Source organism: Mustela erminea, chromosome 13, assembly GCF_009829155.1.
Source record: "Mustela erminea isolate mMusErm1 chromosome 13, mMusErm1.Pri, whole genome shotgun sequence".
Lineage (NCBI taxonomy): Eukaryota > Metazoa > Chordata > Mammalia > Carnivora > Mustelidae > Mustela > Mustela erminea.
In genome coordinates, this window is record NC_045626.1 from 48,632,975 (window position 1) to 48,655,204 (window position 22,230).

Genomic DNA, 22,230 nt, shown 5'->3' on the forward strand with positions numbered 1-22,230 from the left:
CAAAAAATGATAAAGAAAACATTTCCTTTGTGGTAAGAAGGACCAAAATAGACTTTTTTTTCCCCCAAAACTAATTTGACAGAAAAATTCAAAAAACAAGTATAAAAATAAATGTAAGATAAGCTAGATTTCTAATATTAATAAAAACCCAGTCAGATTAGCAGACGGCCAGAGCCCATGTGGAATTTCTGTTTCTTCACATTGGAGGAACTTTCCCTGGACTTGGTTAGCTCCCCAACACTGGTGGGAGTGCATGGCTTTGGGCTGTTCTTTCTCCCTAATCTCTAAAGCCGCAAGTCTTCCACAACCTATTCATAATTTCCCTCAATTTTACCTCCTCTTCATCTCCACTTCTTCAGAGTTTTGAGTGCGTAGCTACTTCTTAAGCTGGCTCTTGGCTTTTCTCACCCCCACCCATCCCCCTGCCCTTGCTTCGCATTCATCTTTCACCTGTTCTCCTCTCTTCTGATACACGTTCACATTTACCTTTATCTGTGCCATTTCACAGTAGTGTCCAAAAGTGATGACCACCAGTCACCTATAATCTCACCTAACTAATCAAATAGTGTATACATGCTCTCCACGGACTCTCCAAACTTATACCTTGCTCTGTATGTAGAATTTCCATAGCTGAGTAACAGGGAAAAGAAGTAAGGCATGGTGGGTTGATTTTATATTCCTAGATCCTTTATATTCCTAGATTCAAACTATAGCTCCACTAATAACAAATATATCTAACATTGTTGAGCCACAGCTCTTTTTATCTGAATGATAAAGAACAACCTTTCTTCACAGGGTAGTAAAGGGTAAATCAGGTATTATGTGTGGAGTGTTTAGTTCAATGCCTAATACAACATCAGTGTCCAAAGCATGGTAATTCTTTTCTTCTCTCTATACAATGATGTGCTATTTCTTTAAAAGATTTCCAAAGCAACTGTTTATACATATGAATTGTTCATAAGAAGTTTAAAATAATCCAGCAAATTGATTAAACAATCATTTACTTACCAAATCCCCTAATATGTGTATATATATATTTTAGGTGTTAAAAATCTTTGTAGCCTTAACTTTTTTCCCCTTTGGATTTTTTCCTCAGATTATATTCCCAGGAAAAGAATTACCAAATAAGAGAATGCTTACTGTAAAGGCTCATAAATATTGTCAGGATGGTCTCTCAAAATCATGAACCCATTTATTCCACCACCAGCAGTGTTTAAGAGAGTGTTCATTTTCCACTTTCCTGGCTAGCATTTGTAAAATTTTACTTATGCTAATTTGATAGGAATGGTTAATGGTAATTCATAATTTTTTATTTACATTTCTTTAGTTGCTAAAGAGACAAAGCTTGTTTATTCCCCCTTCCTCTAAATACCAGTTTTATAATTTGTTATATCTTTAATGAAAATGTTCATTATCCTTTAACCACTTGGGGTCACTATTTCTTTATATTCAAAGGCTCTGCAGCTAACCTGGCAAATTTATCTGGTGGGTATATTACTTTTTGTACTTTTCTACAGGTTTGAAAATTTCTTAATCTGAAAGCCAAACTGACAGTCTACTAATTCTTGGAACTGAAAAGTGGTCTAAAACAGAACGACAGCATATTCCTCCCTTTCTACCTCCCTGTTCCATCAATCTTCCCTCCATAGACAGTTCTTAATTGTGTCTATCACCACACAGCAGAAAGAACAAGGATTTAAGAATCAAGAGATCTAGGTCTGTTCTCTGAGTGAATGTCTCTGAGCTTCAATTTTGTCAACGTGAATCCTAGAGCTGGGGCTTCCAGTGGACAACCTGAGGTTCTGAACTCACTTATATCTCTCTTAAAGCACCTACACACCATCTTATATGGCAGAGTAGCTTAATCTAAGTCTCACTAGGTTATAATTTTTTAGTAAGGAATTGTGTATACCTCTGTCTTCACTACAAAACAAGGGCTCAATAAAGACTTGCTGAAATAGGGTTTAATCTAACACAAAAAGTTTCAAGTGTAACAGCAGAATACACAGATCAATCTAAAAACAAGAAAATGGCTTAAATTCTTTTAGATTCATTCTCAAACTGTTGCTTAGAAGGAACAGTCTTCTAGTCTTAAGGTTCCCTATGAATGTACAAATCACTGGCAAGATAACGCCTTTTAAGTCACTGCCAGCTAATTTTATTATAAGAATTAGTGCACCTCCTTTATAATTAATGAAGGTAAATGAACAGTTTAAGAAATATCAGGGAAAAATGAGAATAATAAGAAGAAAATGAAAAAAGAGTATAAATTTCACAAATGAAACCAAAGAAAACCAAACATGTCTTTCAGTTAAAGCTACTCATCTTAAGAAAAATCATTTCTAAAACACTTAAATCCTACTTTACATACACATATGGAAAAACTAAAAAGAAAAATCAATTATTTTAGTACAGCCAAAATGGAGAAGATGGTATAGTTATGATAAAGCACTAAGTTATACAGGAAAAGGATGGAATCAGAAACCAAGAAAAGAATAATACTTCTCAAAAAAGCGAAGAGTCAGACAAGATAAAAAGTTCAGAGTGGATACAGAATTTGGCCTTCACTAACAGCAAGATGATCAGACTTTATCTGCATCTTGGTGGGACACAATATGAAGTGAGTAGCATCATCTATGAGAATTTCTTGCACAAAATGTTTAAGCGGACTCTAATCAAGCCATTAGATCTAACTTAGAGTTTACAGAAAACACAGGATAAAGGGACAAATTAAACGACACTATGCTAAAATAATCAAATCCAGAATGTATGACATTCTACAAAAAAAAAAAACTCAAGTGGTCTTTTATAAAGAGTATTAGGGTCCATGTACTCAAAATTTAAAGTATGAAATATATGTAACGATAATAAAAAATGGAACCCAATAAATTTCTAGGTTATAAGAGACTTTGGAAGCAATATAGATTTTATTTTTAACTTCTATAGTTTACATTTATAGAATGAAACTCAAAATTATTCTCTTGATAAATTATATATTCTTATATTTAAATCACTCTTAGACTGAAATTTAACAGACATATGGCATCATATAATCTTACTTATCATTATTTATAGTCTGAAAGAACTTCATAAAATGATAAAATACTACATTAAAAAATTACCTTTGTCCTGGACTGAACTTGTTCTTTACAGATGAGGCATTTCTTGACTCGTGGAGAACATAAAGAACAGGTAGCAATATGTCCACATGGCCCAAAAAGAGTATCTCTCTTCATATCTGAGCACACCATGCATTCTTCTAAGGTCTCAGAATCATTACTAATCATAGAAGGACTTCGAGAACCCACCTGACCACTAACAAAAGAAAATATTTATAATCAATCCTATCAGAATATCTATATTAATTAAAATGCTTTTAAAAACATCGAGAGCATCATTTGTATAACACAGCTTTAGTTATGTTAAGAAAATCAAGCTGTAACATCTGTTTAAGAAACACTATATATTTTTACATTTATATACATCTCTGCATCTTTACATACTTCTAGTACTACTTAAATTTCAAACTGAACAAATAGCTCACCCAACAGAAATGGGTATATTTTCTTCTAACAAAGAAATCAAAACACTACTTACAAAAAATTTAACATGAACACAGTTTCACTCAGACTCTGTTTCGTTTATATAGAACCAGCAGAGATGAGCAGAGGAACAAAACAAAAATTCTAGCTAGAGCTCACAATAGTTATCCTAACTACAGACAGAATGAAGCCTCCAGCAGAGTCCATAACCGACAGGGCACTGTGGAAAATGTGTCACTGCAGCTGCTGTTTTGACATTTCTTTAAATGTATCTTTAGGAGCATAAAATTGTACTATGTAAAGACAGAACTCATCTATAAATCTAAAAATACAAGACAAAGAAATACATAAAATGACCAAGTACAGCTATAGAAAGGGGATACTCTGTTTCTACCATAATCTTCAGAAACTTGTGAACGCACACACATAGACCAAGCCCTTTCATCTCAGAAACCAGTGTTAAGGTTATTACTGCAGTAATTATAGTGCCTTCTATGATTTTAGATGCACGCCATCATTTTGTAATAGAAGTTTACATTCCTTAAGGATAGTCACTTACAGAAATGTATATACCTTTCATATATATATATATGATATATATAAACATATATAAAAATCATATATATATGATATCTATAAATCATATATATATATATATATATATGATTTCCCCCTTAACAAAGTTCTAAGGTATTGATTCCAACAAGAAGTTATTTATCACTACACCCAAATTACAAAAGAGGCAAGAGAACACAAAAATCAAGGGACTATTAAAATGTTCAATGACAAGAACCAGATATAAAGGGCAATAATAATTGCACAGCACCATTTGGATAAAAAAAGTAATGAAATATACCTTTTTGTATGTCTACAATATCTCATTAGAAAATCAGTTGTATTATAAATAATTAAAATCACTGACATATTTTACTTTTAGAAAAGAAGACAAGTGTGAAATCATTTTTAGAGACTGCTCCAACAGGAATTGGTTCCTTCATGTGCTCATTCTTTCAAATTCATTCAGTCCTTCAGTGATACCTGGTGCCTGTCAGGCACTATGTAGGGTGCTAGAATTATTACTAAGTTTGTGTGAGATACACCTTACTGGTGAGCATGTAAACTGCCTCTCCTAAAAAAGTCTATTAAAAGGGTGCCTGGGTGGCTCAGTCATTAAGCAGCTGCCTTTGGCTCAGATCATATCTCAGGACCCTGAGCCCCACATCAGGGTCTCTGCTCAGCAGGCAGCCTGCTTTTCCCTCTTCCACTCCCCCTGCTTGTACTCCCTCTCTCACTGTGTCTCTGTCAAGACAATAAATAAATAAAATATATATTTTTAAAAAGTCTATTAAAATTTTAAATATATCTAACAGTCATAGCAATTTCACTAGTAAAAATTTTTCTTATAGATAAATTTCTTGAACATGCAGGAGTACTGGTAGATCAGACAGAATTAGGAAAGTTTCTTAGCACTTCCTAAGCATAAAGTGTCATATTCAGTAATATAGAAAATACAACATGCAATAAGAGACATAGTGTCTTGCAGGAAAATCTTTAAGGAAGAAAGGGTCAACACAAAGATGATGAACAGAGACAAAGACATTTTCAAATAATTAAGTTCTCCATTATGAAACCACATGGTACTTTATATAGAGAGAGAATAGTAAGTTTTATGATAATAAATGATACAAACCTGACTTTTTCCTTATGACACTTTGCCAGTGCTTTGCAGAGACTTGGATCAGGACACAGATCAAGTGGCGATTGACCCTTCTTATTTCGAATGCTAAGGTCAGCACCATTGGCAGCCAAAAAACAGGCAATAGATGCTGCACTCTTCTTCTCCGCCCCCTGGGTACCAAGTCCCATTATTAACTGAAATCAAATGAAAAGAGTCATGATTTTACCCTTAGGAATCTGTTAGCAATTCTCAACACCAAATATGTGTGTGTGTGTACATATCTGTGTGTATTATATAAAAATACCCTTCTGGAAAGAGTGGCCCATACAGAGATTGTAAGCATTTATGAATTGCAGTCCTAACATCTGCTCCCCTCTTCACTCCAGTTTTCTTAGGTATAGTCTGAGGACTGACCCACTCTAGTTTCACAGGGGGGCCAAAGAAGGCTGAGACCAATCAGACAGCTACCTCATCTATGTGATTACTTCAGGGATGACAAATAAGGTCAATTCGACCAATAAAACTGAAGAATGGGACTTCTGATTGACATACTGAGGAAACAGTAATCCCTTTTCCACTCAATGTAGCGCTGGAGCTGCTGGCAACCAACATGAAATAGTAAGAGAACAGACATAGAGCAAAGAACCACACCAAGGAACTGAACCAAGAAATGGAGAAGGAGATAAATCAAGGTCTGAAGCCACATGAGCTACTCATTCAAAGATGTTATCAAATATCTGTACAGCATCTAAAATGGACCAAATACTATGTTTAGCACTTTCCATGAGTTAACTCATTTAATCTTTACAACAACCTTATGGAGTAATTATTCCATCCCCTCCTTTTTAAAATGAGAAAGGAGGGATGCCTGGGTGGCTCAGTCAGTTAAAAGCATCTGCCTTTGGCTCAGGTCATGATCCCAGGGTCCTGAAACCAGGTCCTGTACTGGGCTCCTTGCTCAGCAGGGAGCCTGCTTCTCCCTTTGCCTACCTTCATCTCTCTCACTGACAAATAAATCTTTAAAAAAATAAAATGAGAAAGGAGGCACATAGGAGTTAGAGAATTTATCAGTGGTCATACAGAAGGGCAGCAATTCTCAAGCACTTTGGTCTCAGAACCCCTTCACATTCTTAAAAATGATTCTAAAATTCATACGGAAAGGAGAAAGACTTAGAATAGTTAAACAACTTTGAAAAAGAAGGAAAAAGTTGGAGGACCTTTATTACCTGAGTTGAATGTTTATAATAAAGCTACAGAAATGGGTACCTGGGTGGCTCAGATGGTTAATCATCTGCCTTTGGCTCAGGTTATTACCCCAGGATCTTGGGACAGAGCCCCATGTCCTGCTCCCTGCTCTGCAGGGAGTCTGCTTCTTCCTCTCCCTCTACCTCTCCTCGTGCTTGTGCTCACACACACGCACTCTCTCTCTCTCAAATGAATAAGTAAAATCTTTAAAAATTAATAAATAAATGAAATGAAAATAAAGCTACAGTACTCAAGATAGTAGGGTTGGCATCACATAGCTAAAGACACAGATCAGCGGATCAGAATACAAGATCCAGAAAGACTCACACGTATGGTTAATTGATTTAGGACAAAGGCACAACAGACAACACAGTAGAAAAAGTCTTTTCAACAAATGGTGGTGGAATAACTGGAACATTCACATGCAAAACAATGAGCTCTGATAATTTAGACTATATTTAAAAACTAACTCAAAATGAATCAAAGTCTGATGAAAGACCTAAATGTGAGACAGAAATCCATCAGAATCCTAGAGGAGAATACAGGCAGCAACCTCCTTGACCTCAGCCACAGCAACTTCTTGTTAGACACGTTTCCAGAGGCAAGGGAAACAAAGGCAAAAATGAACTATTAGGACTTCACCAGGACAAAGAGCTTTTGCACAGCAAAGGAAACAGTCCACAAAACTAAAAGGCAACCTACCAAACCAAATGGGAGAAGATAATGCAAATGACATTATCAGATAAAGGGCTAGTATCTAAAATCTATAAAGAACTTATCAAACTCAACACCCAAAAAACAAAATATCTGGTCAAGAAATGGGCAGAAGATATGAACAGACATTTCTCCAAAGAAGACATACAAATGGCTAACAGACACATGAAAAAATGCTCGGTATCAGTCATCATCAGAGAAATACAAATCAAAACCATAATTAGACACCACCTCACACCAGTCAGAATGGCTAAAATGAACAACTCAGGAAACAATACATGTTGACAAGGATGCAGAAAAGGGGGAACCCTTATACTGTTGGTGGGAATACAAGCTGGTGCAGCCACTCTGGAAAACAGTATGGAGGTTCCTCAAAAAGTTAAAAATAGAGCTACCCTACAACCCAGCAATGGTACTACTGGGTAGTTATCCAAAGGTGATCCGAAGAGGCACTTGCACCTCAATGCTTATAGCAACAATGTCCACAATAGCCAAACTATGGAAAGAACCTAGATATTCATCAACAGACAACTGGATAAAGAAAATATGAGGTATATATACAAAATGGAATATTACTCAGCCATCAAAAGGAATGAAATCTCGCCATTTGCAACAACCTGGATGGAACTAGAGTGTATTAAGCCAAGTGAAATAAGTCAGTCAAAGAAACACAAACACCGTATGATTTCACTCACATGTGGAATTTAAGAAACAAAACTGATGAACACGGGTCAGGGAAGGAAAAATAAAATAGGCTAAAAACAAAGAGGGAGACAAACCCTAAGAGACTCTTGACTACAGAGAACAAACTGAGGGTTGCTGGGGTGCAGGGAGGTTGGAGAGATGGGCTAACTGGGTAATCAGCATTAAGGAGGGCACTTGAGGTAATGAGTACTGGGTGTTTTTGGTTTTTTTTTTTTTTTAAGATTATTGATTTATTTATTTATTTGACACAGAGAGAGAGAGAGAGAGAGAGATCACAAGTAGGCAGAGAGGCAGGCAGAGAGAGAGGGGGAAGCAGGCTCCCCGCCGAGCAGAAAGCCCGATGCGGGGCTCGATCCCAGTACCCTGAGATCATGACCTGAGCCGAAAGCAGAGGCTTAACCCACTGAGCCACCCAGGCACGCCAGTACTGGGTTTTATATGCAACTAATGAATTACTAAATTCTACCCTGAAATTAGTAATACATTATATGTTAACTAACTTGAACTCAAGTTTAAAAAAAAAAAAAAAATCATAGTCCTAAAAAAAAGAGCTAAAACTTAATACACTTCAAGTACAAAAGAGGAGAAAACCTTAGTGACCCTGGGTTTGGCAAATATTTTTCATATAAGACACAAAAACCACAAACAATGAAAGAAAAATTTATAAGTTAGACTTCATCAAAATTAAAAACTTCTTCTCTTCCAAAAACACCATTGAAAGAATGAAAAGACAAGCCAAAAATGGGGAGAAAAATAAGTCCATGTCCCATATCTGATCTAGAACTTGAACTCACAGACTCTTAAAACTCAATAGTAAGAAAAGAGCTCAACAAAACAATGCACAAAAAATGTGAACAGGCACTTCATCAAATACTATGTGAGTGACAAACAAGCAAATGAAAAGATGTTCAATATCGTAGTCACTGGGGTACCTGTGTGACTCAGTCGGTTAAGTGTCTCCCTTCCGCTCAGGTCATGATCCTGGAGTCCCAAGATCAAGCCCTGCATTGGTTTCTCTCTGCTTCTCCCTCTTCCTCTGCTCCTCCCCTGTTCAAGCTTTTCTCTCTCTCACACACTCTCTTTCAAATAAATAAGTAAGATCTTAAAAAAAAAATCAGTGGGTGTCCCTGTCCATTAAGCATCAGCTTTTGGCTCGGGTCATGATCTCAGGGTCCTGAGATCAAGTTCCGCATCAGGCTCCCTGCTCAGCGGGGAGTCTGCTTCACCCTCTGCCCAACCCCCTTCCCCGCACCTGCACCCTGGCTGCTTGTGCTCACACCCTTGTGCGCTCTCTCTCTCTCTCTCTCAAAAATAAATAAATAAATGAATGAATTTTAAAAATAAAACAGATATATCAGTGGTCATTAGGGAAATGCAAATCAAAACCCCAACATACCACTATGCACCTATATGAATAGCTAGAGTTAAAAAAGAAGAACCAAACAACTTTCAGTAAGAATTTGAAACAATTCATCCAGAAGTAACTATACTTAGCCCATAAACTATACTTCTACATATGCAGCTCTGATAAATATTTTATCAGAAACAAATTAAATTAACCGTAAATATAAGATTTGCATTAAAAGATACTTCCAGTAGTACTGAATTAAAGATTAATTTACTTACTGTGTTTTTAGATGGCTCCCATGCAGCATCAACCTTCCCCACATCTTGCATATCTTGGAGCTGACGTAGCTGAGACAAGGTGTGATGCCTCAGAGCTTCATGCAAAGGAGTATCCCCATCCTTATCCTGAATATCTAATTTGGCACCTGCACGGACCAAAAGCTAAAAGAGAAAGACATCTCATTTTGCTAAGGTGTCTCTGGCCCATAAGAAATTACTATGTACCTAAACTAACACAGACAAAAATCAGAGAGGGAGACAAGCTGTAAGAGACTCTTAACTATAGGAAACAAACTGAGGGTTGCTGGAGGAGAGGGGAGTGGGGGATGTGGTAACTGGGCAAGGGGCATTAAGGACATACGATGTAATAAGCACTGGGTATTATTTGCAACTGATCAATCACTTAACTCTATCCCCTGGAAACTAAAATAAAATAAAATAGTAACACTGACAGAGCCCCAGACCTACCTGAAGGGGATTGCCACTAAAGCTAATTATCTTTATATATTCTTTATATATTTATATATTTTGCTACTCTCAAAATTCCTGGGGTTGGGGCGCCTGGGTGGCTCAGTGGGTTAAAGCCTCTGCCTTCAGCTCACGTCATGATCCCAGGGTTCTGGGATTGAGCCCCACATCAGGCTCTCTGCTCAGGAGCCTGCTTCCCCTCTCTCTGTCTCTGCCTGCCTCTCTGCCCAAAAAAAAAAAAAAAAAAAAAAAAATTCCTGGGGCTCCTTTACAAATAGTGATGAGTGCTGCTTACTCAAATATATTGAATCAGAAAAAAAACAGAAAGAAATGAGAACCAATATGTGGCTTAATTCATCAACTCTAAAATCAAGATAACTGGGAGAAATTTAGGAATTTTTTTCTCCTTTTATTTTTTTGTTTTTTTAAAGATTTTAGTTTTTCAGGGCACCTGGAAGGCACAGTGAGTTGAGCATCCAACTCTTGGTTTTGGCTCAGGTTGAGATCTCAGGATCATGAGATTGAGCTCCACACTGGGCTCTGTGCCCAGGGTGGAATCTGCTTAGGACTCTCTCTCCCTCTCTCTTGGCTCCTCCCACCCTGCTCACACACTCTCTCAAATAAATAAATAAATCTTTAAAAATAAAAAAGATTTTGTCAAGTAATCTCTACAACCAATGTGGGGCTCGAATTCACAACCCCAAGATCAAGAGTTGCGTGCTCTACCAACTGCGCCAGCCATGCACCTCCTTTTTCTCCTATATTTCAGATATGTGAGTTGGGATATTTTAAGTTACTTCCAATAGGACCAAATCATAAATGTTCAAAATTCTTCCATTACTTAAAGAAACAAGCAAGTTATCTATTCCACTCTCTTTGGTCAGTTTTCTCCAAATATATAGTCATAAGGAAAGTCCAAAAATCCCAGATAAATGATGAATTTTTAGCAAGAGGAATTTTTTTTAGTATTTAAATTTTTTAAAATTTTAATTCAATTATTAACATATAATGTATCATTGGTTTCAGAGGGACAGGTCTGTGATTCATCAGTCTTATCTAACACCCAGTGCTCATGACATCATGTGCCCTCTTTAACGCCCAGCACCCAGTTACCCCATCCTGCCACCCCTCTCCCCTCCAGCAACCCTCAGTCTGAGCAAGAGGAATTTTAAATAACAATAAAGGTCAAGTGTCTCCTAAACTACAACATCTTAAATAAAATGAATAATTGATACACCTCAAAGATATTTTAAGTAGTAAATATAACTTTTTATTTAAGACTTTACTTACGGAGCTTTACTGATTTTCCTAATCCCTTCAACAAATGCTGTCAGAGTTTTAGAAAAATACCATACACAGAAGCCAATCTCAAGTATATGGTCTTACCCATACTGGCAAATTACTGTTTTGGGGTGGTTTGTTTGTTTTGTTTTGTTTTACTTTGTTCCAAAAAGCTTACATAAAATGTCACTCTAGGACAGTGTTTCTCAAATTTGAACATGCATGAAAATTACCTGAAGGACTTGTTAAACCACAGATTGCTAGTTCCCACCCCTGGAGATTCTGATTTGGTCGGTCTGAGGTGGGGCCCAAGAATTTTCTACCAAGGTCCCAGGTGATGCTGATGCTGCTGGTTCAGCTTCTAAACTTTAAGAATCACTGTTCTACAAAAAAATTTTAAACCGATAATCTTTCAAATATTTAATCTGGAATATCAGATTAATCAAATAAAAATACATATTTCAGCTTTCTTGGAATCTGTGCAGCAAAAGTACAGCCAAAACTTTTCACTGTAGTTCACTCTCAATTATATAAATTAAGAGGGAATGTACTTTTTAAAAACCAATTTATATGTTGCTTTGAAATTTTCTGATTTAGTATTTTGGGAAGTCACAAGTCTGACAACTAAATTATATAACAGACTTTGAATATCACAGTTTTAAGATTTTCTCTATTATAAATTAAAACTTTTTACCCAACTGAGGCAAAATATTAGCCTAAAATAATGATTTTTGTATCTAACTATGCCTTTTGAAAAATCAAACTATGAATGATTTTCAAGACCTTCTAGAAAACTGTCTGGTTAAAACACAACTACAAGGTAAAAGTTTTGTTAGTAAATACTTTACCCTCACAATCTGGGTGTGCTGTCGTTCAACAGCAAGGTGCAGGGCAGTTTGCTGGTTCACATTCTGGATATCCAGGTTAGCGTTACCCTGAACAAGAAGGACAAAGTTTACATAATCATAATTTGACAACCATGAACACTAAAACTACAACTCTTCATGAGGAATTAATAACACAGAACACCGCTGACCATTTTCCTCTCTACTAGCTACTCCAACATTGTTCTCATAACAGCTGCTGGTAATACAGCAATAACTGGATGGGGTAGTAAACTTTTGGAGATGGAACAGCAAGTTTACGATAATTATTTATTATGGTGACTTCATATAGGAACAGGTAAAAAACAAAGTTCAGTATAGGGCTTAAACACAGCTCCCTCTCAATCTCCATTACACAATAATAGAAATAATTAGCTCCTTTTAACTGTAAGTAATATTTCCTAAAAATTCTATTAGTGACTCTTCATATTGGATTTAGATTTACTTTAATGACCTAATAACGTCACCTCCTCTTGCTGCATGACTGAGCTCTTATTCAGTGAAAAGGAACTTAGCTGGAGGGTGAGAAGACAATGTTTAATTAATTAGTACATAAAAATACTTATTAAAGGGAAAGCAAAAAGTCCTACCAGGGTCCTGGGACAGTCACAGCATTATTATATGAGAACAGCTGATTCCAATGACAGAGGAAAGAAATGGAGAAGCAAAATCCTGAGCTCACTGGCACAGAGGGACCTAAAACTTCAAGAACTTAAGCAAGCATTCTGCCATTTTATGCTCATTTCCTCAGCTCTAACACAGTCATAGTACAACCTATTTCAGAGTCAGTGTGATGATGGGGTTCAGGATGGACTGTCCCAATGTACTGCTACCTAGGCATACTGATTATTTTGAATTAAAGTTACTTAAGAAACAGCCAGTGCAAGGACACTCTGGCCTTCCTTTGTTCCTCTGAAAGCAGGAAATAAATTCCCTGTGAAGGCTATCACTCTCTGCACCTGGAGGGTATAAGGCATCCTTATTGCCAGAGATGAAGAATTAAGGGCCAAGAACTGACTATATAAACTTTGTTACTTCGTTTATTTGCTACGCCAAGTGCAAAACCCTTTGAGAATTCTCCCCAAATAACTATTTGTTTAAAAGGTATAAAAGCTGCCTGCTTCAGTCACTTTGAATAGTCTCATGCCAACATGCCTGTTCTCATTAAATGCAGAAAGTAAGGGATTTTCTTTAAAGTTTCCTAAACTTTTCCATTATTAGATTTTCCAAAGTAGTATTCACTGTATGATATACTATAATTCGTTTACCTAGACTCTAGCTCATAAACATTGGGCTTGCTTCCAGTTTGAGGTTATTACAAATAAAGCTGCTACAAATATTTAGTACAAATATTTGTGTACAAATGTTCTCTTGGTACATACTAGAAGGGAGGCTGCTGGGTTGTACAGTAAATACATGTTTAACTTTATTAGGAAATGTCAAATTATTGTTAAAATGGCTGCTTTGTAAAATGCCAGCAATGTATATGAATTCTAAATGCTCCACACCCTAACCAACATTTGGTTAAGTTTGGTCATTTTCATTGGTAGGTGACAGAAGTAGTAGATTAGTAGTATTTCACTGTAGTTGGAATTTCTAATCCCCTAATGAACTATGGTAATTGAAGCAAAATCACAGGAAATATGATCAACATATAAAAAACAACTGTTTTTCTGTATGTTTACAATATACAATTAGAAACTGAAGGCTTAAACAATATAATTTACAATAGCGTGAAAGAACTAAGATAAATTTAAAAAAAAGATAAATCTAAAATGTGCAGAGCAATTAAAATGTCAAGCCTTTTTTTTTTCTTTTAAAGATTTCATTCATTCACTTGACAGAGATCACAAGTAGGCAGAGAGGCAGGCAGAGAGAGAGAGAAAGGGAAGCAGGCTCCCCGCTGAGCAGAGAGCAGGGCTCAATCCCAGGACCCTGGGATCATGACCTGAGCCGAAGGCAGAGGCTTAACCCACTGAGCCACCCAAGCGCCCCAAAATGCCAAGACTTTTTAACAGAAACTAATCATTTTGGGGCGCCTGGGTGGCTCAGTGGATTAAAGTCTCTGCCTTTGGCCCAGGTCATGATCCCCGGTCCTCAGATCCAAGCCCCACATCGGGCTCTCTGCTCAGCAGGGAGCCTGCTTCCTCCTCTCTCTCTGCCTGCCTCTCTGCCTACTTGTGATCTCTGTCAAATAAGTAAATAAAACATTTAAAAAAAAAAAAAAAGGAAAAGAAACTTATCCTTTGATTCTAAAATCTATAGGGAAATCCAAAAGATCTAAAATACTTTAGTAATTCTGAGAAAGAAGAAGAGAGAATGAATTTGGAGGACTTATTTTAACTGATTTCAAGACTCACTAAAAAACAATAACCAAGATAGTGTGATACTGGCATAACGTCAGTTATCTGTATTTTAGATTGAAAAGGAACTTCTCACAATTACCAATGCTAACAACAGTAACTTTAATAATAAAGGCTTACTAGTCAATGGTATTGTAATAGCATTGTATGGTGACAGATGACAGCTACACCCGTGAGCACAGCTTAATGAACAACATTCCAATTGTCAAATCACTATGTTATATACCTGAAACTAATGTAACATTGCGTGTCAACCATACTTCAATAAAAACAATAATAATAATTAAGCCTTAAAATGGCAGGGTAAAACAAAGTTTAACTTTTGAACTATTTTTTTAATCTAAACTAGAATTCTATAGTTCAGGGAGTATCTACCTTATAATGTGACGTTAATTACACATAATGGACAATTCACTGAATTCTGCTATTTCATCTTCTTAACTAGACTATAAATTCCTTGAAGTCAGACAGAGATCACAGATAATTCTTTGGTAACTAATGCTTCTCTATGACATATGTATTTATAAATTTTGCTGAAAAACATCATAAAACTACAGTAAATAAGTTCCCTTCAAAATCCAATCTCATAAAAATGTAATGTCATCTTATTTTAGAGATGAATGAAATGACTGAAGTTAACCTGTGCTGCTATCCAGCCACAGATTCCAGGAGTCCAGCAGTTTTCATGACCTGAATTCCCAAATCCAGGCTGCAGCCTGGTGTTTCTTGATGGCAACTGGCCACATGAGCTTAGATACCAACATAATGGTTCTTGGTCCTATGGCTGATGGATACTTCTACAACAGTGGCAGCAAATCTGGAAAATCTCTGTTCATTGATGCCTATGTCATAGGACCAATCCAGGAACTGTGTAGGAGAGAATTTTCAGGGCTAATGGATATTCTCCACCCCCTTACACACACAGAGCACTATCCTCCATCCAAGAACCAGTGTAGGCAGAAGAATGAATATGTACCATATCTGAATTTGCATCCTCATGGGGTTTTACCATAACCTACCAACAGGCAGTTGATGAAGTAAAAAATAAATGAACAGTAATGGTCCAAATAATTAAAATTAAATTAGAAATTATGGCACAGTTTTCCTACCTGGTGTACCAACAGTTCGGCCACTTCTACATGATTGTTAAGGGCAGCCAGATGCAAAGCAGTATAACCGTCATCTTTCTTCTCATCCACAATCCATGGTCTTGGTAATTTAGATAGTAAAACACGCATTGCACTGCAAATCAAGTTTACATGATTTTGGTATTAATGTAATTTGATATTTAATTAAATATTTCATTATTTTCTTTAGAAAAAATATATAAAGGAAACTTCTGAAAGCAAATAAAAACGTTCTTTTTTAAAGAAAATTACGCCTTCAGTGGGCACCTGGGTGGCTCAGTGAGTTAAGCCTCTGCCTTCGGCTCAGGTCATGGTCTCAGGGTCCTGGGATCAAGCCCTGCATCAGGCTCTCTGATCAGCAGGGAGCCTGCTTCCCCCTCTCTCTCTGCCTGCTTCTCTGCCTACTCGTGATCTCTATCTGTCAAATAAATAAATAAAATCTTAAAAAAAAATTGTGTCCTCAGAGACAAATGAATTATATTTTTTTCTAAATCTCTAATGTGCAGCTTTTTGACGCTTTAAGAGGTAAACAAACTATCACCATTTGGGGAATATAATCAAACTAGAATGGGAGTGTTACAAGGGGAAAACATTATGAGAAAAAAAAAAAAAAACCCCAAAGGGTAAAGAAATATTTCCTAACAAGGACATATATGGTCTTGTGGAAACTCCTAGGTTCAATCTGAATAGTATCTATTAATGAAAGAGTTAATAAAGAACAGCCAGGTAACAACAATAACAAAGTAGGAATAATAGTGATAAAAAGACAAATTTCATGTAACTGGTAGATTATCACGAACTGCAGTTAAAAATCTCATATATGTCATTTAGCAGTGCAAAATATAGTTGAAATCAAAACACACAAAATGGTAATTATAATTTAATATTTAAAATTTATGGATTAATTATTTCCAGAGCAAGAAAGACAGTTATCCTAAAGACCATCAAAGAGTAAAACATAAAAGAGCAGGAAAAGTAATTATCAAGAAGTGATACTTCTTTAAAAATAAACTATCGGGACTATATAAAAATAAAAAGCTTTTGCACAGCAAAAAAAAATCAGTAAGACAAAAAGGCAACCTACTCAATGGGAGAAGTTATGTGCAAATGATGTATCTGATAAGGGGTTAATACCCAAAACATGCAAAGAATATATACAACTAAACTCCAAAAAAACAAAGAATTTGATTAAAAAAAGGGCAGAGGACCTGAACAGACATTCTTCCAAAGAAGACAAACAGATGTACAATACATGAAAAGATGCTCAAAATCAGTAATCATCAGGGAAATGAGACATCATTTTACACCTGTCACGATGGCTAAAATCAGACAAGAAATAACGTGTTGCTGAGGAGATAGAGGAAAAGGAACCCTAGTGTACTGTTGGTGGGAAAATAAATTGGTACAGCTACTGTGGAAAACAGTATGGAGGTTCCTCAAAAAATTAAAAATAAAAATATCATATGATCCAAAAATTCCACTACCAGGTATTTACCCAAAGAAAACAAAAACACTCATTTAAAAACATATGTGCACCCCTGTTTACTGCATTATTTACAATAGCCAAGATATGGAAGCAATCCAAGTGTCCACTGATAGATGAAATGGATAAAGAAGATGTGGTGTGTGTATATATAATGGAATATTACTTGGATATAAAAAGGATGAGATCTTGCCATTTGTAACAACAGGGATGGACCTAGAGGATACTATGCTAAGTGAAACAAGTCAGACAGAGAATACTGTATGATTTAATTTACATGTGGAATCTAAAAACAAATGAATAAACAAACAGCAGAATGAGACTTATAAATACAGAAAACAAACTGATGGTTGCCAGAAGTAGGAGATAAGGGCTTCCAGTTATGGGAAGAATAAGTCAAGGGGATGAAAAGTACAGATAGCATAGAGAAGAAAGTCGATGATATTTAATAGCACTGTATGGGGACAGTTGGTAGCTACACTTGTGGTGAGCATGGCATAACATACAGAGATTTTCAATCACTATGTGTACACCCAAAACTAATATAACACTGTGTGTCAACTACACTCAAATAAAAAGGAATTTTTTAAAAAGAAATGATGTATCTTAAAGAAAAACCTAGCTCACTCCCAAAAAAGAAAAATAAAATTAGATGTAACTTTTCTTATCATATACCAGTAACTTTTCTTAATAGAAAGATTTTATGTAGAAAACTCATAAAATTTGGAAAAATCCTCCCTTAATATATTTATCTACTATTTTGTTTAAGACTGAGAAAATGACTGCTCCTATAAAGAGTGTTAGACTTGGCATGGACTGCATTCATATACATATATTAGACATTAGAGCTTTTCCCACTCCTAACAGAGGATTTAAAAACAGAAATGCTTTTAAAATTATGCCAACAGAGTATTAAAAGGCAAGAAATGATAGTAAGATACATATTGGGATAGTTTTTCCTAAGGTTTATATTTATGGAAGATAAAAATCTGAAACAGAGAAATGTTACAAACATGGAGAAACAGGCTGAAGATGCCTGAATAAGAGTGTATAAATGAAACTGTAAGTCTCTGAAATAATGAGAAAATGCCTAAAATGCCCAGACTGTATTTTTTTAATGGTAGGGTTCTATGAATCCCATGTAGGAAGCCCAAGATATCTCAGAACAGGCTGTGGAGGATCCAAGAACCTCTAAAATTGCTTTTAATCAGATTTTAAAACAAGTTTAAAACCCAAAGTATATTGAGAATTACAGCTGAAAGGCAGTTTTCAGTGGCTGTTACTGAAGTTAAAATCACTGCTTATGGGAGAGAGAATTCTTTGGAAACCTATGGAAAACTACAGACTCACTCTACAGCACCCTCCTCAGAGAAAATGCACTTTATATTACACTGCCTACAATTCTGAGAGAGTCTACAAACCCCTAAATCTCATACAAAGCTCAGGTTTCCTGCTTTAGTTCGCTCACAGTAATTACAAGAATTCTAGTCTTCCTCCTTTGGTGGAGTAAAATAAGATACTAGATATAGGGGCACCTGGCTGCCTCAGTTGATAGAAAATGTGACTCTTTTTTTTTTTTTAATTTTTATTAACATATAATGTATTATTTGCCCCAGAGGTACAGGTCTGTCAATTAATTTCATGGTTGAGTTCGAACCCCACATTGGGTACAGAGATTACTTAAAAATAAAATCTTAAAAAAAAAGAAAGAGAAAGATGCTAGATATTATGTAACTTTTCCTCAGATTCTTAATGGGGAAAAGTACTGGTACCACCCTGTACTACTGAATGTTTGGATTTGGCATAATCATGATGCCAATGCCAAACATTATCTAGTACTCTACACATGTGACTATGTGAGAAATGGAATTTATAAGGGTTTTATGATTCTTCTGGTGAGTTTAGAAGATTTAAGTATTAAATCAGGTGAGGAAAAAAGTTTTATTAAAAACAAAATGTAGTTATAAGGTAATAATGTAAACAGTGATTTAAGCAAAATCTGTGACAGATTATATTGAAAGAAATAGTGGTATTAGATGATGTCAATAGTTTTAAACTTTCATTTCTCAGATGACATGAAATCAGTATATATCTACAATTGATAAATCTGGAAAACTGCTGGAAGTTATTGGGGAGGGGGTGTAGGGAGGGAGGGATAAAGCAGAACACAGTTCTTTCATTATAAGCTTTGTAGTAGTATTTTTTAAAAAAGATTTTTATTTATTTGACAGAGATCACAAGTAGGCAGAGAGGCAGGCAGAAAGAGAGGGGGAAGCGGGCTCCCCGGCAAGCAGAGAGCCCAATGTAGGGCTCAATCCCAGGACCCCGGGATCATGACCTGAGCCGAAGGCAGAGGCTTTAACCCACTGAACCACCCAGGCGCCCCAGCTTTGTAGTAGTATTTGACTTAGCTTTGCATATATATTACATTTTAAAATTTTAAGTCAAAACACTAAAATAATATTTAGGATTACTATGTGAAAATCTTTTATATTTGCTACTTTAGTTCTTATAGCCAAGATCTATAAATATGACGGCAAGTTTTACATTATAAGGTGTGGCTCATGCTTTCACCAAATTTTTTTTTTTTTTTTAGTCACATTATTGAATAGATATCCTTGAGAAGATGATTCATATGAAACCATGTTTCCCACTACCTTACATTCCTTCCAATTTTATGGTAGTACCTTCCCATTTTATGCTGCCAACAACTCAAAAGAAAGAAAGGGAGAGAAGAGCAATTCCTTCTCCGGGCATAAGCTATCCACGGAGATGGAGCCATCAGTAACTTGTTCATATGGGCCTGTGCATTTCCTAAGTGAAAAAGCTAGAGAAAGCTGAAGTCTCTCAGAAAGAAGGGCCAATGGCTCACAAGGCTAGTAAAGCACTTACACATAAATAGGTGTGTATTCCTGAAAGCCCACTGTCTTTCTACCCTCTCAGTACATTTTATATTTTTGCTTTTTCCTTTCAGTACAAAATATGTAACTGAAGTATCAGAGCAAAAGAAAGATGGTAATTCCAGGATACTGTCTGAAGTGACAAATACGATCCCAGTCCCTTCTAGACCACATTCTATAAAGTCCACCAAATCCTAATACTAAAGCGTAAAACTCAGATTTTCAGAGAGCAACTTTTCACTTCAGAACCAATCCATTCTGTTAATTAGTCCCACTTACGTGGGGTGGGCAATCTGAGGAGCCCACAATCCAACCAGGCATGCCAGCTGTCCCCTGCAGCGCTGGTGTTCCCGAAGAGGAGACTTCTGCTGCAAGCACCCAGGCCCACAGGTTTGCTGGGACTAGGGTGTTACCAGCTGAGCATATTAATAATTTCATTGCATCAACAGGCTCTCACCTATGGAGCACAGTATATGAGATTTGGAGGTATTTTCCCTAATGCCCAAATACTCTTCTTTCATTCTCAGTCTGGTTGTTTTCCAAGAGGTTAATAAGGACAGGGATGGTTGAAAGATAAGATCTTACTACCAGTTAAGCAGGCATTTGTGAAGAGTGCCAAAGAAGCATTAAGTTCCGGAACAACTAACAGTGGTGCCTAGTATAATCCCTGGCACATGGTAATACTCAAAACGTTTGCTGAATGATGAGCAAATGAGTTCTAAGAAGTAGAGGGACAAGCAGCTGTCTACATTGGTATGTAGCAATCAAACAGCACTAGGTCCATTTTTAGGGCCTGCCATGCTTTATAATCTTTCTTCAGAGACAGGCAACGTTTCTCTAAACAAACCCAAATAGCTAAACTGTGGAGTCCTACATATTAATGTAGAAAAACATTAGAATAGCACTACAGCACACACTAGGTGTTCACTAAATGCTTGCTAAGTTAATGAACAATCCTTCAAATAATAAAGCTAATAAAGTCTGTTAGTCCGGAATTCATAAAGGAAACTACGAAGAAAGGTGATCGATCCCAAGCAGAAGTTCTTTAGTGCCTACTAAAAGTAGGTAAGTATGTGATATTCTAAACATATTTTTCCCACCTCCACCTGAATGGATGCAGACAAGAAGCCTGGAAAGATAAATACCCAGATGCTATCCATGGTAATCACTTTAATAATAAATGAATATAGCTGGGTTTTATTTCATTTACTTACAGCTAGTGAACAGGCATTAGTTAGATGTTTTTAAATTTTGGGGGAGGGGCTTTTATTTCCGTCCACCCCAAACTCTTTTTTGACAGATACCACAATTAAAAGGTTCATTAATCTAGCCTCATTTCATGAAGTAGGAATTTGGTAATATAGAACTTAGCTCAAAATGAGAAAGAGATATGCAACAATTCAGGCTGCAGAAAAGATGTACAGCTGAATACTCAAGAATTCCTTAAAGACAACCAAAATTATCTCTTAAATGACCCGTCAGTTCTTAATTCTACTTCCATGTATAAGCCAGGGCCCCATTTTACTTATCTTTATGTCACCTTTGTATGCCTAGTAAAAGAAACTCAAAGTTTTGTTGAATGGAGCAAAAGAAGATACAATCAAATGAACAAACATTTTCTGAATGTAAGGGAGACAAGGAGATTATCAACCTGTTAAATTTTTGGTATACTCCCAAGTCCTCAAGAGTGGTAATTCCCTAACTGGTTTCCTTATTACAGACCAGAGTAGGAGTACGGTGTGACAGTAAGGAGCTCAAAATCTGAAGCCAATTTCGACTAGCTTGGTCGAAATTCTGGCATTAACAAGGGGAATGGCCGGTGACTTGAGCAGGTTACTTAACTTCTATGCCTTGGTTTCCTCATCTATAAAATGTGAGAAGAATCACAGATTCTATCTCAAAGACGTTGTTATGAAAATTTTAAAGGATTTAGAAGAGTACCCAGCACTTCACATTTGCTTTAAAAACAAAAACAATAACAACCATAACAACAACAAAAAACCTTTCACTGCTACAAAATGGTTAGGAAAAAATGAGGCAATTTAGAAACCTGAAAATTAACCTATCTTAAACTGAGACATGTGTCATCTTCTCACAGTATGTGTAAAAAGTATTCCAATATCTAGGAAAGCTGGCTCTTCAAAACTGTCAAATATCTACAGAAGCACTTTGTATGTCACTGCTTTAAAATAGCCATCCAAAATAATTCACCTG

General features: G+C 36.2%; 1 protein-coding gene across 1 annotated transcript in view; it reads right to left on the minus strand.

The window, feature by feature from the left end:
• MIB1 (mindbomb E3 ubiquitin protein ligase 1) overlaps positions 1–22,230 on the minus strand; it is a 130,470-nt gene that overhangs the window by 12,682 nt on the left and 95,558 nt on the right. The window contains exons 13-17 of the mRNA XM_032309412.1: positions 15,616–15,748; positions 12,108–12,194; positions 9,511–9,672; positions 5,233–5,414; positions 3,123–3,315 (exon numbers count right to left, since the gene is read on the minus strand). Coding sequence (XP_032165303.1) covers positions 3,123–3,315; positions 5,233–5,414; positions 9,511–9,672; positions 12,108–12,194; positions 15,616–15,748 — 757 coding nt within the window. The remainder of the gene's footprint in view (positions 1–3,122; positions 3,316–5,232; positions 5,415–9,510; positions 9,673–12,107; positions 12,195–15,615; positions 15,749–22,230) is intronic.